Genomic DNA, 19,671 nt, shown 5'->3' with positions numbered 1-19,671 from the left:
TACATATTTAGCGGAATTTATGCCTATTCTTGGACAAAACTTACACCCACAGTTCATATCAGTATGTAATAACGCGACGTGGGCAATCGGTGAAATATCGATAAAACTTGGTAAGTTGTGCAAGTGACGTTTCATTTCATTCTCTCTCTCTCTCTCTCCCCCCCCCTCCCTCCCTCTCTCTCTTCTCCCTTTCCCTCTTTCTCTTTCCTTCTCTCTTCCTTTCTTTGTCGTTTGTTAGTCAACGAAGAGAAATGATTCTTATTCTTATTTTGTTTTCTTGTCTGTTCCGCAGGGCCTGACACAAGCGCGTATATTCCGTTAATTTTGCAGCAACTTATCGAAATAATTAATCGACCAGATACACCAAAAACACTGTTAGAAAATACCGGTGAGTCGTTAATTCAACTTTTTTCTGCGTAATATACATACATGTATATATATATATGTATATGTATATTTAGTTCTTAGCAATAATATACATATATATGTATATATATAACCGTATATATAAAATATACAGAGCATATATACTTTAAAACGAATAGAAGGCAATGTGTAGTGAGATTTGATACGACCAACAAGAATCTGTCGATTCCTATGTACATCGCTATCATTTACCCGTGATATTTTTGTATTACACTCGGTCAGGACTGTGTGTGCTCTTCGCGTGAATCGCGATATATGTCTGATTTGCAGAGCTCGTGCTTTGACAGCATCCGCTAAAAGTTGCTGACTTGTATTGCAACCGTTGTGTACGATTTTATACGTAGACTTTATCACTCTGAAGTATCTCTGATAATTGTTCAGATCTCCCCAGTACAATTTATAGTATCTTACGGTATATTGAGCATTCGGTGGCATACAGTTTTCTAGGTGCACATTATATATATATATAAATGCATACATACATACATACATACATACATACATACATACATATACATATATATGCATACATATATGTGTGTATATATGTATACATACATACTTCTCTCTTTTTCTGTTCTCAAGTAATTTTCTGAGCAAATGACGAAACACACAGTTCAGTGACTTGTTGACGTGATTTCTAGGCAATCGCGATTGCACGTTTATCGACAGGTTTATAAAATATTAGTACTTGTATATTGAATCTTGATTTAGTGGTGTGCGACTGCCTGTAGGCTTAAATACGTGTGTGTGTGTGTATATATATATACACATATATACATACATACATACATATATATACATACATACATACATATACGTTTGTATTGCCATGTAGAGACATTACAATGCAGCGCATATATATATATATATATATACATATATATATATGTGTGTGTGTGTGTGTGTGTGTGTATTATATATACTGTGCTTGCATTTTTTTAAGCCCCAGACATCGTTTCGATTGGATTGTTTGAATTGGCCTTTATATGAAGATCATAATTGCAAATTTTGTTCCGTGCTCCTCTTTATTGTTATATTATTTATATATCGACATTTATATATATGTATATATATATATATATATATATATATATATATATATACTGTGTGTGTATGTGTATATATATATATACATATATACATACAAGTAGAGAAATCATTTGTGGTAACCGGCTCTTTTTACAAATCATATGGGCTCGCACGCTGCTATCTAATTTTGATTATTGTTTCAGCAGCTACAATAGCACGGTATTGCCTATGTTTCATTGTCGGTATCTCATATGTTTCTCACCTGTGTTCTCACTGTTCTTCGATTAATTGTTAATGTTACTTGATTCTGATTAATTGAGTGATTAATTATAATTGAGAGTTAATTATTACGGAAGTTTATATCTCTCGATCGAGCGGAGCATATATTCGCCTGAGTTTAATCGTTGGTTCTCTATCAGTTTGTCTTATTGTTTGTGTTTCCGGTCACTTCACTACACTTCACTTGTCTACTTACCGAAACCGAAACGAAAATGAAACCGTAGCCATTACGATCGGTCGCCTAGGTTATGTGTGTCCCCACGACGTCGCCCCCATGTTACAGCAGTTTGTCCGCCAGTGGTGTGTAACTTTCTTTATATTATATTCTATTAATTATATTACCTTCTATTTTTATTAGCACTCTTTATTATTATACATTATTATATTCCCGATTCCTGAGTAATTGCATCAGGGGCTGCTAAGAACTCTTGCGCAAGAACATACACACAGATTGCGAGCTACACCGTAAACTTTGCCGGGAACAGAACAGCGACCATAAATTCCTCCTACTCTCATTGTTATTCACAAAAAGGAGAGGAAAAAGTATACACTGTCACGGGAATGCTCTCGCGAACTTATCAGCATGGACTTGCTCAATGGTTTTTCGCAGTATTCGACATCTTATATTTGAATTCGTTATATAATATAATTCTAATCTTTAATTTTGCCACCATGCAAGTGTGTTATGATGGGCTCTCCTGTTTATCCGATTCAAGACCAGGATAGGTTTACATTTGTCACTTTTTCTCGTCACGTCACCGCGTTGTTTCTCGTCGCTCTCTATCTTTTCTCTCTTTTGCTGCCTCTGTCTCTCTTTCTCTCTCTTTCTCTCTCGCGTTTTTAGTCTGTCTCACGAGCAAACGTACGATTTCTTTTCTTTCTCTCCCGTGCGTATACTCGTACTCGTGTACACTTGTAGATAGTCACGATCGAAATTTAACATTGCATGTTGGTAATTTGGCATCTTGATTAATATACTCGTCGAATCGTTCAGTCTGATTATCTTTCTCGTCCACGATACGATCATGATGTGTACTGTTATTGTAAATGTCAAATGTAAACCCAGCCTTAAACGAGACAGTAAGTGAAATATGACGCCAGTCATATATCCCGGTAATTATATATAATACATTACATCGTTATATTTTACACGTAGGCTAGGCTCTCTGTCTCTTGAATTATAGTTCAGGGACCCGTGACTTGTGCTCTATGGTTTGTATGTTTGCAACATTGGCGCATTCGTTAACACAATTGGTCGTAACTTAACGTTAACTTGACAAGATCGCGTATACATATTGTACGCTTGCATATTTATTGTTAATCCAGATGTAGCGATCTCTTAAAGTCATGAAAAAGTTTCAATTATCGCATTGAAGATTGGCCTCACAGCAAGCCAAATCGTTTTTTCGCCTCTCGTCGAATGCTATTTAAAAGAGAGAAAAAAAGAACCCGAAAAGAATAAGAGAAAAGAACATATGTGTGTGACTTGTGGGAATGAAAGTAAATGGCTAGTTGTCCAATTTTTGCCAGAGCCATGTTATATTATTATATCTCTATGTAAATATATACATATATATTATACGATATCTCTCGATCTGAAGAAAGATACTTTGATCATTGTGACGATGCTGAGCGTTTCTGTGTCCTTGCGACCCATGAGAGCGCGACGTGTGATCGTTTCTAGATCGAACGTGCGCCGGAACAGCGTACGGCGATTTCTTTCACTGATCGAAGTATCTTTCACTTGGACAAGAGAAATTCGAACGCTCACTAATCACCTGTGTCGACATAAATTCAAATCCAATAGGTGCACTTCGTTGCGAAGCATAAGAGATAACGAAGAAAAGGATTCCGCGTTCAGAGGTATGTGTCAAATGATCACCGTCAATCCAGCTGGCGTCGTTCCGGATTTCATTTTCTTCTGCGATGCTGTGGCGTCTTGGTCGGCGCCGAAAGAGGATTTGAAGGACATGTTCCAGAAGGTATGTCGACTGGTGTTATGAGAGACGCAAATTTAATCTTTTCAGGAATTTATTAAAATTCGAATTCAAAATTTGAATTTATTAAAATTAGAACACAATTATTGAATCATTTAAGCCACGAATTTCTTTGCACAACCTTTTCCTTTGTTCAATCGATATCTGGGTTTTTGGAGTCGCTAATTACGAATTCGAAATCACTTTTTTGAAATTCAAACTATTCATAGACTCAACTTTACTCATTTACGGAAAGAAATATAACTTATCCCGATTTTTGGTATTTTGTCATATTGAGTTCGCCATCTTGAATTTTGAAATTTTTGAAGTTGCGTCAGCATCTACAGCTAAAAAAACATCAACCAAGCCATTTTTTCCATAGGTTTGCTGTGTAATATTTTTGGCAAATGAATTAAAAAAAACAATTTTCTTACATTAATTTGTTTATGAATAATTAAATTTGTAAAATTTAATGTTCTATGTAGATGATTCTGTTAAACGAAAATTTAAGCTTCACAATAAATCCACTTTTATCGCCTCGGTCTTTACAAATTAGTTAAAAATTAGTTACAAATTCGTAAAAACTTTCCGGGATAAAAAAGTTTATATATGAATTTTATTTATGTCCATATATGGTTATATATGATCATATATAATTATACAGAGTGAGTCATTTTAATCGAACCAGGCAAATATCTCGAAAAATATGGAAGATACAGAAAAATATTTCAAACAAAAGTTGTATGGTTTGGAGGGGGACATAAGATGGTGCAATTGGCTTGACCCTGGATAGTCGTTTGAAAGTCACGTGAAGGTCACCTTCAATTTCTTAAGTGGAAACCTCCATTTTTCATTGCATATTCTTGTAGCTTACCTCGAGAGCTTTCTAAAATACTCCGAACCATACAACTTTTGTTTGAAATATTTTTCCGTATCTTCCATATTTTTCGAGATATTTGCCTGGTTCGATTAAAATGACTCACTCTGTATATATCGACATTGAAAAGAACACTATTGTGAAGATACAATTGAAGTAAATGCTTATGTTTATGGTAGCCCATGATGTCGACATTTAATCGAATCAAATTATGTTTTCCTTTTTTCATTTGACAATTTTCGTTTTATATATGGACATATATAATTAGATATGATCATATATAAGGTCACATATATGAACAAAATTCATATATAATCATATATATTTATATATAATCATATATAAGTTTCCAGTGTGCTCTAAGAAAAGTGTATCATATATGATATACTATGACTTAAAGGATTAAAATGATATGATCATATAAATATGTCACTATTATATGTACATATTTTATATATTATATTAATATATATTATATAATATATATTGTTACTATTATATACAAGGTATCCGGTAGTTTACAGAGGAACCGCGGCGTACAGGTAGATTGGGTCAAACTAAATAAAAAATTCCTCTATTATTTTACGAACAATTATGTAAAATTTTGAATTATTAATCCAAGAAGATTCATGAATGATTACGCGTCATAGATGAGCTGTGATGGCGATATTTGCCACTGTATGCTTGTATATTCAAATTGATAAAAAAAGTCTTTGCTACCATTTTCCAAATGACTGTAGATATTTAGTTATTATTAATTAAAAAAGAGTTGTGTATATTCTGTGACATTTTGCAGATTTATTCATGCATCAGTTTTCAAGATTAGTGTCACCGATCGATTTCTCTCGTCACTCCATGTACAAAAATATTAAAATATGGTTATCGAAAAGCGAATAGTTTACGAGATATCTTATATCTTATGTAGAAAAATGTTAGAACAAAAATATAAAATATCTCGAAAAGTGTTTATTTTTCAATGATTTGGTCTGAGTACTTGTATACGCATAATAACTAGAGAAATAGATTTATATTTAAAAACTATATGATTCCATTTAAAAGATTAAATTTGATTTTGACAGGGTTTTTCAAGATTACACATTCCAAAATCAAAGAAATATAATCATTTTTTTCTCCCTTGAAATACTACCACTTTTTTAGACCACGTTTTTGTATATTTTTAAAAATAAGCAAGTTTTATATAATAGTGACATAAATATTTTTCATTTCATATGACATTATGTGACGAGATTTTTCTTTTTCTTGTGGGACTCTGAGTGATTCTGAAGTGAATGTTTATTCACAGTACTGTCTGTTATAACTCTGTCGACAATGTGTGAATTAAACAAAAACTGAACGTATCTAAACATACACATATGTGTCAGTATCTCTAAAATATGAATGCCACGATAATTAGCATTGATAATATTCAATTTGTTATTATGTGCGGTTTGATAACATTGCAATTAATATTTCTTTCGGGATTCTATGTTCGACATCACGTTTTATACTAGTTGATTTTATAAACCTGTTTTTTATTTATTGATAGTGTACCCAATATATTAAATATATTATTTGTATTATATATATATATATATATATATATATATATATATATATATATAGATATACATATATATATACACAAATAATATTATATACAAATACATACAAATATATTATACGCAAGCTATGCGATATTGTCGTGAAGTAAATGAATTTCTCTGGAATAATTGAGGAATAGGGATTGAATAAGACGTAAAGTAAAAAATAATTCGAATCGCAAAGTATTAATATATTTATCGTATATTTATTTTTATTTTCTTTCTCTTTGTATATAGATACTGCTCACATTCAAGAATCAAGTAGGTGCGGACAACTGGAAACGTTTCGCCGATCAATTTCCACCGCAGCTTAATGAACGGCTGCATAATATGTACGGCGTCTGAGCACTTCCGCCTAAAAGTGGTAAGTGAAAAATGATTTGTCCAAATGCAAATATATATACATATATATACACATATATACACATATATAGGATGTCTGACACGAGATTGTCAAAAGCACGTGTGCGGATTGAATAAACTGGACAAAGAATTCTTTTATCTTTCCTCAAATAACCATATAAAATTTCGAGAAATTAATGAAAAATAAATTGATAAACCAGTGCATGCGATGTCATGGGACGAGTTCTGTCTCATCGAAATGGCCCCTTTGTCCAGAGCCAAGTAAATAAATTTTGGTACCAAATACTAAAAAATGTTTAAAAAAGATATTAAAAGATGTTTAAAAATAAGATATTAAAATGATAAAAAATTTCAATAAGTGCTAAGACAGGAGCTTACGTGAAGTAATCAGAATTCTAGAAATTTAGAATTTGTCCATTGCCTCATATATTCAATGTCTTCACTTTGAAGGTCTTCACGGGATCATAGCATCATTTTAGAAGTACCAAAATGATAATTAAAATTTCAACTTTGATGATTGTTTATTCTCGGGAAAGTATTGTCATGATTTTGAAAACCTCTTCGTTTGTCACTTCGCAGGTTGTACTTGGATTTCCAAATTCCAATGTGCAATCTGCGGTCAATCAAAAATTGGTGCTTTTGTCAGGCATTACCTCCTAGATGAATTGTACGTGAATTACCAACAATAAATTTTAATTATCATTTTGGTATTTCTAGAATAATGCCATGGTCCCTTCAAAGTGACCAAATAAAGTCACTGAACATATGGGGTAATGGATGAAATTCTAAATTTTTGAAACTCTAACGAGTTTGCAGACGTAACCTTCCGTCTCAGCACTTATTGAAATATTCTTTATCGATTAGTACCAAAATTTATTTATTTGGAAAAGGGAAAACGGGTCCCTTGTCAGCCATTTTTTATGAGATCACATCTATAGACCTCGTGTTTTTGGCAATCTCGTTTCAAACATTCTGTAATAAGAAAATAAATATCGAGTATTCAACGTGACGTCACTTACGTCGAGTATATTACGTTTCTTTCAGAAGGCCGCTTAATGCAGCAGGCCGAACGGGGTTGGGCGGGAAACCATGGGCGGATGGGATGGGTGGGTGAAACCACGGCCTCTTCTCATCAACATCGTTGTCGTTACCGCATCGTCGTCGTCGTCGATGTTTTATTCGTCGTCGTCGTCGTCGTTCTTTCGGGGAGGGTGATGCATGCGCTGCCTATAGCTTCAATAGCGGGGTAGCGAAGGGTGAAGTACACACGAAAGGGAAGAAAGAAACACGAAGCAGGGGAATCGAGGGGTCGAAGCAAAATGAGAACGACAAAGAGATAAGCATTGGCCGAAAAGTTAAAAAGCGTGGGTGGGCGGGGTGGGATATCTTCTTTCGGGGTGGGAGGGAGGAATTCTGTGGTAAAGCATCGACCACAACAATTACAAGAAAGCAAGGAAGAGAGCAAAAGGTATCGTGTTTAGACAACGCTACGCAACGTACTGCACTCACAGTGATACCTTGATGTAGTGACGTACACAAAACACTCCGTTTCCATTAGCGCTACAATAACACTGCGACAAGTGTTTGATTCTCGCGTATCGAAACGTGACAACGTGCTGGCGCAAATAGCCAACTTCTAGCCCAGCTCTAAGACGTAGATTATAGATACATATATATATTATCGAGAAATATCAACTCTCACACACACATTGAGACGGTTGAGAAAAAAAAGTTTAAAGAGTAAGCATAGATCTCACGTTATAGAGCTCGCCGGACACTGTGATCGAAAATTTGTATGCATTAGATATCGATCCTTTCTTCTCTTCTTTTTTTCTTGAGAGAGAGGGAGAAAGAGAGAATGTGAGCGAGAGAAAAAGAGAGATCGAGAGAAAGATATTGTGAACGAGAGATATGAGCATTCTACTCGAATGTGTTTGTAGAATTTTAGAGACAAGTTAGCAATTACTTATTTGATAAAGATACAAAGTTAGAGTACGTTATATAGAAATTTCATAGTGTACAGAAGGTTTTTCGAGAATATTGTATTTTTATACGTTGAGAAACACACACAAAGAGATACGCAGAAAGTGCCATTCCGTCGTCGTCATTAACCAAAATTTTTCTGCTTATTTTATTCTTGCTGATTGTGATATTAGGTTATGTGACAACTCTTTGTCATCGTGTGTAAAACATTTCAAATATATATTATATATATATGCATACGTACGTATACACGTGCGCGCGCATTTGTGTACGCATGTTATGTATGCGCAGGTGTGCGTGCGAAAGTTACGCAATACGTATGTATACCCAACATATTTTAACTCACAGACCACTTTGTGATCACTTTTTTTTGTTAAACATATATTAAAATTAGTATCATATTAGCATTAGTGTAAATAGGTAAATACATTTTAGAATGAACGTTTTTGTTATCAATTATAGATATCAAATCTTCGCTTATATATATATATATATATATATATATATATATATATATATATATATATATATGTATAAATATATATATATATATATATCTCAAGTCTCTAGAGTTGTGACATTGTTCAATCACAGTCATCGGTAACTATTAACAGATACGATCCACAGAGTCACGGATCTATGACGTGAAATCTATGGCGACGTTGACTTTTATTTGGGCGGTAAAATGATCTCTCGATGTTTCATCTTCGAAGAACATATTGCGATAAAACCGAAAAAAATGAAGAAAAAAACATTTTTACGAGAGAAATCGAGCGCAAATTACATGTCATTCCAGTCCCACATTTGGGCCAGTTTACGAAAGTGAGCACTTTCATCATACGCGACTACTGCTTTTATCTCGGTCGTTACTTAAAAAAAATAGAAAACGAAGAAGAGGGAAAATAGGAAGACTTAGTTCTTCCAATTCTTCTAACGTTGTGACAAAGCAAAAAAAGCAACATCTATCGTCGACATTTGAATATGTACATATACACATACACATCTTCGAAAAATGCGCTCCAAAAGCAACTTCTAAATAGTTTTATGACATGAAAAAAACAAGAAAAATCATGTTTTAATTTTCATACACACAATTAAGTAAGAAAGAAAAGAAAAGGAAAAGTACACGCCACACACAAAGGACAAAGCTCAAGGAGAACAGTGGGATTATGAGAACAAAAAAAAGGAACTGACCATCGCTGTTGTCAATCAAACTTTGAAGTTATTAATAAAATAATCAAGTGACTGGCGGGAACAACCGGGCGCAGGCGAGACACAGACGTTTTCGAAAAAAAAGAAGTGTGATTACTTTGACATTTCGTCTGTAAGAGGAGATCGAAACAAAGAGAGAGAGAGCGAGCTCTCGGGTCCTTATGACGAGCTTCACTTCACCTCACCTCACGGACAAAACGAACAATCGACCATGCATCAAGTTCGTTTTAGACGATCTATAAAATCCGCGAGGGTAAACGCGAAACAGAATTCTATTTGCGATTTTTTTTTCACGTGGTGCGTTATGCAGAGAAAACGAGTATGAGACGATTCATACATGTATATGTACTTTACATAACTTAGGTAATAACGTATAAATAGATGTAATTCTAGAACATTTATAGATGTAATTCTTATTCAAGTATATAAATAAAAATCACAATTTTATAAAATAAAGAGCAAAATTACAGATAGAATTCTGCTGCGATTCGAAGGTCGTCTAAAGCGATCTTTATATCGAGTACAACGCGGCGACAGGGTTAGCACTCCCCCGTTTTTCTCTGTCGTCGTTTTATATCGAGTAAGAATCATTTTTCGCTGCTTCCTCTTGCTTTATGGCCCACGCACGGCGAAATACCGCGGTCTCTCTTCGCTCCGCGAGGACAGAAAGGGATCCTGTGCGACGTAGGACGTGAACTTATCGTGACCGCTCCTTGACTTAATCCACTCGTTCGTCAACTCGGCAATATATATATATATATATATATATATATAGATAGGTATTCACGTGTGTATATTGTCGTAACTATCCCTAAACTTGGCCCCTTTCCTTGCCCTGCCTGCGCGCCATTTATGTGATATTACTGTTTTTTATATTACTTAAGAGCTTGGAGGAGAACAAAAAAAAAAGAAGAAAATAGAGTTCGGGCCACACGACACTCGACGCAAGAGTCTGAGACTAAAAAGAAAAAAAGGAATCATCGCCACGACGAAGCGCGCGAACGGATTTTATTTTCTTATATACTATATTTTAATTTCCCATCTATCACGTATATATTATAATAAATATATAAATATATATATGTAAATACCTTCGCGTTTATATATACGAAGTCGACGTCATTAATCTCGATCGCGCCGTCTCCATCGCTTCACTTCGAGTTATATTTTAAGAATTTAATAGCGGCTTTAAGGACGGAGTTATATATTGTTCACCTCGATAGTTCCTAAGATAGACGAGAGATTTTGTCGGTGGTAATAATAATTGTAATAATTGTTCGTTGTCGATCTCAGGTTGCCGCGCGAAATTTCGTATCGCAATAGAATCTAGAAATGTAATATCGCGTCCTTTCCCCACGTTCACGGTTGTAAATACGTTTCTTTGACTTTGGTGTAGTTTCGAATAAAGTCTGCACAAGAATGTCCGTAACATTTTAAGGTGCGTTAGTCTATCTATTTACAATAGATGATTTAAGTCCTAAACCTTAAGAAATTGACCAATCGCTCAAATGTAAGAAGAATAATTGACTGTGACTAGTCAATTTCTTAAGGTTTAGGGCTTGAGTCATCTATATAGACCGGGATTTAAGCGCTGACCGTAAACTGAAGTTTGTACGTAACAGTAAACTTGTTCTTTAAATTTTTTGAAGTGAAATTTTACTCGAAGAGTATGAGAGAGACTACCGAGTTGAATTCAAATGATTTTTTATTCATACAGAATCAATTTTCCACTCTGAATTGTCGAGGGAATATTTTCACACGAAATTTTGAAGAGTGAATTTGATGTACTTCACTGTTATAGGAACACATTCATTTTAATTGATCGATTAATTGATTAATATTCACTCTCTTTTCCTCTTTTTCATATAGAGTGTTGTAAGTTTAATTAAAATATTCATTCTCGCGATTTCGAATGGTAGCATTCTCACTAGTTTTGAGTGAGATTTCACTCCAAGAAATTTAAAGAATATGCTAACGCACAAAGAAAATCGTAACATAACAAAAGCATGATTACGTGTAATCATCTCATTACTTATGAGGTACATATCAAATATTTTACGTAATAAAAGGAAAATTAGGAGAGAAATATTTAATAAATTAAATATCTTAGCAAAATTGTTATTTTGATAACATTTTCTATAGTATACCGTTTTATTCTTTTTTCTATATTATACTGTTTGTTCATTTAATTGTTGCAATAACTAAGTCAAAAGAACGTCATAATATAGAAAAAATAATAATGTTGACAAAATATTTATTAAATTAAATATCTTAATTATTTCATTTTATAAAATACTTGATACACACTTATCTACATGATAATGTGCTAATATATCTACATAATAATATGATAAAATTGCGCGCAAAATCGCACAAAATAACGCTTTTGTTACGTTATACGATTTTTTTGTGCGTTGACTTAAATTTATTATTACGTATACGACTTCGGTTTACAGTGAGCACTTAACGTAACTTAAAATGTCGCGAACGTCCTGGTGCGGAGGTCCTAACGTGACTGGACATGACGGATATAATTGTCGCGATTCATAGTCTATTTCCGCACGACGTCGATGGCACATTCTGCAAAATGGCATTCTGCTTGTCTCTCGTTCGAAGAGTCGTGTGGCTCGTGATTATTTATTACACTCGAAGCTCTCAATCTCGCGCACACACACACACGCGCGCGTGCATACATACACACATACACATTTATACACATATACACATGCGAGATAAGACAAAATAGCAAATTTATGAATGATTGTAAAGAGTATAACGGTACGTAAAGCAGATCGTCGTTACTATTTATACATAAATATTGAATATTGCAATTGTGAGAGAGGTAAAAAGAAAAAGAAAGACGTCGATCGAACCTCGAGAAAATTTCCATTTCTTTTTTTATCGCCATAAGTAAGAGAGTAGTACGGGGAAGTAGGCGTGAAAATTACACAACGGGACGATCGCAAAAAAGGGGAAGAGATGAGAAAAAATAGAGGTTTTCAAAACAAGTGAGAAAGAAAGAGAGAGAGATTAATATAAATATACGAGTTACACAAACACGAATCGATAAAGCGACGTCAAATCGATAGCGGCAGATTCACGAAGTAAAGTATATTGTTGTATCTTTATTGTTGTTGTTGCATGAGACTAGCGTAAATAGACTGAGCCATACACGTGGTTAAATAACTATTAACATAATGATCCTTAATTAATACGCTATATTATTGTAATTATATTATATACGGTGTGTATATTATATTTATAATTGTAACGAGAGAGTCCGTGCGGGCAGCGTTTGGAGCCAGGTTCCTGTCCTTTGAGGATTATCGTTCACCCTTCCATCCCGATCGCGCACAGTAGAATCCTCACGGCGACCGAGGCCGCTCTTTAATCCAACAGTAGCGTGTCAACGTGTGTGTACCATCCCTCAGCGGGAGACACACCACCTAGGGAGTGCGTGTGTGCCCCGAGTAATGTTCATATACGCGCATGAGCCCGCGAATTCTCCGGGTGTTCTCCTCATCACTCGACCGTGAAACAGTCAATCAATCAATATCCGGGTACAATCAATCAATATCCACCGAGCGACTGTCTTATCGCGTCGCCGCGGAATTAGATTAATATCCTAGATTTAGAGACTTTACAAATATTATCCAACACCACGCTTCGTATTGTGAAAGAAACTATATTATAGATGTGTATATATATATAGCTATATACATAATATATTCCCCTCCTGTTTCGATCGAGATCTTCGGAAAAGAAGGAGGAAAGAGAGAGGAGGAATGAATGAACGAATCTTGTCGAACGCCGAGCTTCTCGATCGAACGACACCGACATCGCCTCATACCCACTCACTCCCCCTCCCCCGTCATCCCTCTCAAAGGATCGGAATTCTGTGCGATGGGGCTGTTCCTAGTACCTGATTATCCTATCCTTGCGGCACGAGAGCGCAGTTCCGTCGAGCGAGCGCGAGCGCGGTTCGAAGAGAACAATCTCTTTGCGTCGTGTTTTTTTCTTAGCTTTCTCCCTCGCGTTTTCCCTTCATTCTCGCTCTACTTTCTCTCGCAAGCGCCAGTGGATTCCTCTGTCCAGTGTTTGCACTCAGTATAGAGTACACGTACACGGTGTTCTTTTTTTATTGTTGCATATTACCTTGACTGCCTAGTACTTAAGAGTAATCACTAGCGTCTCGCGGGAACAGGTCACGTGACACACGACGCGATCCATCAACTCCTCTCGCCTTTCGCGTGCGGTTCTAGGGATGTTGGGCTACTAATATGATACTGGTATCGATATTTTTTCTTTGATACCTCGTGTATTTTTTGTCAATATTTTCTTCCGATATTCGTACTTATATCGGTTCCACTTCGTTTCAATATCTTTTCGATATCTTCTTTTTTATTTGCGAGAAATCGTGTGACAAAAATTATTGCAGTATATGTGAACAGAAACAATGTACCCACAAAATAACTCGTGATCGATTTAGCACACTTGTGAAAATGTCCAGACGTTTTTCTTTTATTTCAATGCTCAATAAATAGCCGAAAATTAATGTAACATGCAACTTTTAAAACTATCTTATGATTTCTGTTACATACATTTTTTACAGTTATTGATTTACTGAAGTAAAAGGAAGATGTCCGCAGACATTTTTACAAGTCGATGTGGAGTCGATCAAGAGTGTCATTTTGTGTGTATATTTTTTATTCCCATGTATACTGTAATAATTTTTAATATACGATTACTCGCGCTTCTGATGTCATCAAACAAGGACAATAGCGAGGACACAGAAGCCTTAACACATCTTTTTTAAGATTTTTAGATCACAAACCGTAAAAAGTTTAATGCAGAAGGTAGAAGTATCTTTGTATCATAGTGAGATTATTATACGTGAACGTACAAAATCTCCCTAAAAGTAGCTTTGCAAGACCTAATATTTCCCTGATTTTTATATTCCCTTTAATTTTAAGCTTTTTTTTTAAGTTTTGATACCAGTATCGAATATCGGCATCGATATTCTGTTCTCACATTGGTATCACTAACTATATTGGTATCAGCGTAATGGCGTTGGGGCAAAATTCTTAGAGAAGCCTGGAGCCAAATATTGAAGTTGAACTATATTGGTACTCTTGATTCGACATCCGTTTTCAACACTAGTATCGATACTTTCATAGTGTCACAACATCCTGCGGCTCGATTCGGACAGAGAACAAATCAGGCGAGCTGTGTCGTGTCGCGACCTCTTCTTGCTTTGTAGTAGTACGTCGCATGTAAGTTTTTCGCACGGACAGAAAAAAAAACAATGACTACATTCTTCATTCTTTCCTACGCAAGACGTCAAGGTGCAACGAAAGGGTGCTGCCGCGATCTCGGATGAGCGAAAGAGACTGTTGTTTCGTACATACACCTGTTTGTATAACTCGAAGCGTCGTGTGACGAAAGGATCAGCCGTGCGCGCGATGTTCTAGCACTTGATTGTCCGCAATTGTTCTCACCTCTAGGCCTATTCTGTAACTTTTAACGACAGTGTCGTTATCGTTACGTTGTCGTCGCACAGGTATAATACATAATAAAAAAGCTGCGTAACGACATATGCTAATGACATTGTCGTTAAGAAGTTACAGAATAGATCTACTAATAGTGCGATTCTATGACCTGTTAATTGTCATTAATGACAATATTACTAACACTGTGTGTCGTTGCGCATCTTTTCTAGCACATACTATTCTGCGCAACGTTAACGACAGTTAACAGAATCACACTGCTAGCTTGAATTTAACGTTTACTCGGCGAAAAAAGCATTCTTCTCCAGATAGATGGGTTCCAAGCAGAACAGAACATCACGATCACGTCAAAATTATGAGAAAATGATCAAATTATAATTGAAGAATAAGTCTTTTTAATCATTTTGACGTCGTCGTGATTTTTTCTCCTATCTGGGGTGTACCTAAATTTGGCAGTAACTTTAGTTGATGGGTAAAGGATGCATCTTCTTTGCAAGTGGTTGATATTTATCACACCGATGTGATGTGTAACGTAACCTTTGTATGTGATGTAACATATTTATCAAACACACGCAGAGTAACGAAATAGAAATAAGGAAAATATCATAATTTAATCCAAACTCCACAGCTCATTTTGAGTAAATCACAAAATTTATTCAAAATAAACAATACGTTATGCAAAGTGTACTACGAAAATTGCTGAATAACTTGGAGAGCAGCTTATTGCTGCACATCAATATAACAAAAAAATTACATAATTTGATAATATATAAATTTAATGATTAATTCAACACTCACAATACGTTTGTTTCATAAGTGTAATGAAAAAAATTGTCAAGTATCTATCGTTTTATATGATGATAATCGTGAAAGTCTATCTGGGTTGCCATTCTCAACGTTAAATATTTTTTTCGATTCAAATCAAATCAATCAATTAAAGTACATTTCAATTAAGTAAAGAATATAATGTCAATTCGGATACTCACACGAGTGTTTGTGTCCTTCGACTGACGGTCGTTTAAAAGATTTTTCCATTGGATATAAATCAACGCAAATTCGGCGTGGAGAGACGTCAAATTCATTAAAATTTCGACTGGATTCCTTGGAATATTCCGTGCGCGGCTAACTCGGTCGTCACAACCGTCTTGAACCCACAATCGCAATCGCACTGTAAATCCATCATCTAAGGCTGACTGTACGCTCGATACATCCATATTTTATAGCCACGGCAATTTATCATCTCATTATGTGAAATCGCAATCTCTTTTCCGTACGCGAGCTCACACTATTGTAATCGAGTTGGACGGCTTTATGTACTATAAAACGTCACGTAAGCGCGTGCAAATCGATTCGAATGACGTCGAGGATCCATCTGTATTTCGAAGGGCAAACCGAAGGTTATGACGGAGTATTAAGGCTTCTGAGTACTCATTGTGGAGCTCTGAATTGATAACGTCAGAAGTGAGAAAACTCATGTCCAAAAACCTTGCATGTTATTTCCAAATAGAGTTGTGTGTGAAAATATTAAATTTTTCGCAAAACAATTGATTTGAACAAATATGTTTTAATTCAACTAATTAACGATTAATTCAAGCAAAATCAATTGAAGAATATTTGACAATCAATTTCGACGAATTCAATTAAAGACCGTTTAATTGACGATTTATATGAGCGATGGGAATCGTTCAATTAACAATTAAACTTAACACTTTATTGCAGTTGAAGGCCGTTTAATTGACGATTGAATTTGGCAAATTTAATTGAAAGTTGTTTAATTGATGATTGATACAAGTAAATTTAACTGATTCAATCGAAGAACATTTGATTATTCAAAATGACAATTGAGTATGTGGATAATATTCATCAAAATATCGTGACATCGTGGAAAATACCGATAATTGAGTAGGACTTGCGTTGAAAAAAGCACTGAGCATATCAATTGTCGTCAAACAATCTTTGATTAAATCAATTGATTGACGATTTTCCATTGGATTTGTTAAAATCAATTGTCAATTAAGCGGCCTTCAATTGTATTGGTTCATATTAATCGTCAATTAAATACAATAATTAATTAAAAAAATAATTACTCGCAACTTTGTTTCTAGTTAAAATAAATATTTGTGTGAAAGAACATTTTTGATCATTTAAACATATTCTTATCAAATGCTCTTATAAAACTACCTCTTTCCATTGGCAGTCAACAAATAACTGTAAAATTAACTTAACCTACTTTACCTAACTTTCCTCTTTAATTTACTTTTCCTCATGATTTTGCCCCACATTTATCTTAGAATTGTTTATTAACTCTAAAGAAAAAGGATAGTTTTAGAAACACTTTACAAGTATGCTCCAAGTAATCCAAAGTATCCTTTTATATAAATACTTTTTACTTGGCAATAGCACGCTAGAACTTTCGGCGTGTTATTCCTCGCTTTTGACGTGACAATCCAATATGACCACGGCGAGTATCCGATAGCTTTAAAAGATCATAGGCTTAAGATTTGTTGATGTATTTACGGAGGGACAGTCTATCGCTTCCTGCCGCTGAGCTTCTTCCGTTTTAATTAATCTGTCAGTCGCGTGCCACTATAGACAAGCACGTGTCTAATCGGATGTTCCGTGTCGGAGACTGAAACCGGTAGAACTTTTCTGTTTGCCCTTTTAGATTCTCCTTACTGTGCATAAACGCGTGGAGATGATCCCCGTGAAGAGAAACAATGACGTACGGTCACGTTTGTTGAAAATATACTTTGCCGTCGATTCTCTCGATATATCTCGTGTGTCTTACGAAAAATATTAGTTATATTATTTATAACTTGAAACCCGCCTTTTTTGCAAAAATTAAACCTTTATTTGAAAAACAAATGAAAAAAATACATCAATTAAAGTATTTGCCATCGTTAGATATGACTTTTTCCCATCTTTCTGGTAATAAGTGGATCCCACGGCGAAAGAACGACTCATCTTTAGAAGCTATCCAGTTAGAGACCCATTTTTCGACGCTTTCATAAGAGTTGAAGTGTTTCTCTGCAAGTGCGTGTGCCATCGAACGAAACAAATGGTAGTCGGAAGGGGCACAGTCTGGTGAATAAGCTACTTCCTAACGAAATGCTTCCAATGTTTCCTTGAGGGCCTTAGTGACGTGAGGTTGATCGTTGTCATGAAGCAAGATCACTTTATGCTGTCTTGTCTCATATTCTGGTCGTTTTTCGCGCAATGCTCGGCTCAAATGGATTATTTGTTGTTGGTAGAGATCCCCTATGTTTGATCATATACTAAATATAGAGCATGGCCTTCTTTCCATGAATATTGCGTTTTGGCGTCGATGTCGATGGTTGGCCTGGATTGCAAATGATTTTTCGGCATTTGAGGTTATCGAAATAGATCCACTTTTCATCGCCAGTCACAATTTGATGTAAAAACCCCTTTCTTTTTTGCCTGGCAAGCAGCATTTTGGAGATGGTTTTTCGCCTTTCATTGTTTTTTTTCTTTCAATTCATATGGACTTCCTTATATACCTTTCTCATGGCTTTTAAACATTTGAAAATGGCTGCTTGAGTAACATTCAACATTTCTGCAAGTTGATTTTGTGTTTGACATGGATCTTCATCAACCAATGCTTGCAGTTCTGTATCTTCGAATTTTTTTGCTGGCTTGGACATTCTTTATCACGTCAAAATCACCAAGTTTGAATTGTCGAAACCATTTCTTGCAAGTTGTTTCCGAGCAAGCTATAAGCTTCAACAAGCATTCGATGAGATTCAGCAGCAGTTTTCTTCAAATTGAAACAGAAAAGCAAAGCTTCACGCAAATGACGTTTATTTGGTTGAAATTCAGACATTTTCTTCGCAATAAATAATTATGTTGTCACAAATACAAACTTTTATACACTGAATATTATTGACAGAGGTCAAAACTATAAATGATGCCTTGTTCAGCCATTACAGTTGACGATTGTCAAAGCTACAGCTATTTATTACTAGAGGGCGGGTTTCAAGTTATAGACCTAATATATATTTTAATTTATCACACTCGCGTGCGCGTGTCTCGTATGCATAGAGAGTAACCGCAGCAGCGTCCGAAATCAATCTCACTGAAAGTGTACCGGTTTCAATTCTCGCTTCGTATCTGCGCTCATTATCTTGGTTCTCTGTGCGCTACGTGATATTTCATTCGAAATAAATCTTGACGAGTACTCCGAGCATCGTTGCGAGTCTTCTTTAGCATGAATTCTCTATCTCCTCCCTCGATTCGTTTTCGTTTTTCATTACATCTTCATTTTTATGCGAATGTTTTATGAGAGATATTTTTCAGCTTCTTTATCGACAAGATACGTATGTATCTACTCCCCGTTACTAATCTTGAGTTACTTGAGTTACTCGTTTCGTAGTTGTTTCTCGGGTTTCTGCAAATTT

The 19,671-nt window shown here is 35.2% G+C and overlaps 1 protein-coding gene across 2 annotated transcripts in view; it reads left to right on the top strand.

Annotated features, from left to right (window-relative positions):
* LOC116845770 (transportin-1) overlaps window positions 1–19,458 on the top strand; it is a 28,057-nt gene extending 8,599 nt beyond the window's left edge. The window contains exons 10-15 of one of the 2 annotated variants that reach the window (XM_032818829.1): window positions 12–110; window positions 293–388; window positions 1,962–2,037; window positions 3,545–3,719; window positions 6,429–6,555; window positions 7,599–19,458. In XM_032818829.1, the coding sequence (XP_032674720.1) occupies window positions 12–110; window positions 293–388; window positions 1,962–2,037; window positions 3,545–3,719; window positions 6,429–6,536 (554 nt within the window). In that variant the 3' untranslated portion in view covers window positions 6,537–6,555; window positions 7,599–19,458. Of the gene's footprint in view, window positions 1–11; window positions 111–292; window positions 389–1,961; window positions 2,038–3,544; window positions 3,720–6,428; window positions 6,556–7,598 lie in introns of those variants that run through there. The other variant, XM_032818830.1, reaches the window with a different exon arrangement.
* The last annotated feature ends 213 nt before the right edge of the window (window positions 19,459–19,671 follow it).

This window comes from Odontomachus brunneus, unplaced genomic scaffold (assembly GCF_010583005.1).
Source record: "Odontomachus brunneus isolate Ranch 3 - 2012 unplaced genomic scaffold, Obru_v1 Obru_scaffold_057, whole genome shotgun sequence".
NCBI lineage: Eukaryota > Metazoa > Arthropoda > Insecta > Hymenoptera > Formicidae > Odontomachus > Odontomachus brunneus.
Note: the sequence above shows the minus strand (reverse complement) of the source record. Positions and strands in the feature narration are given on the sequence as shown.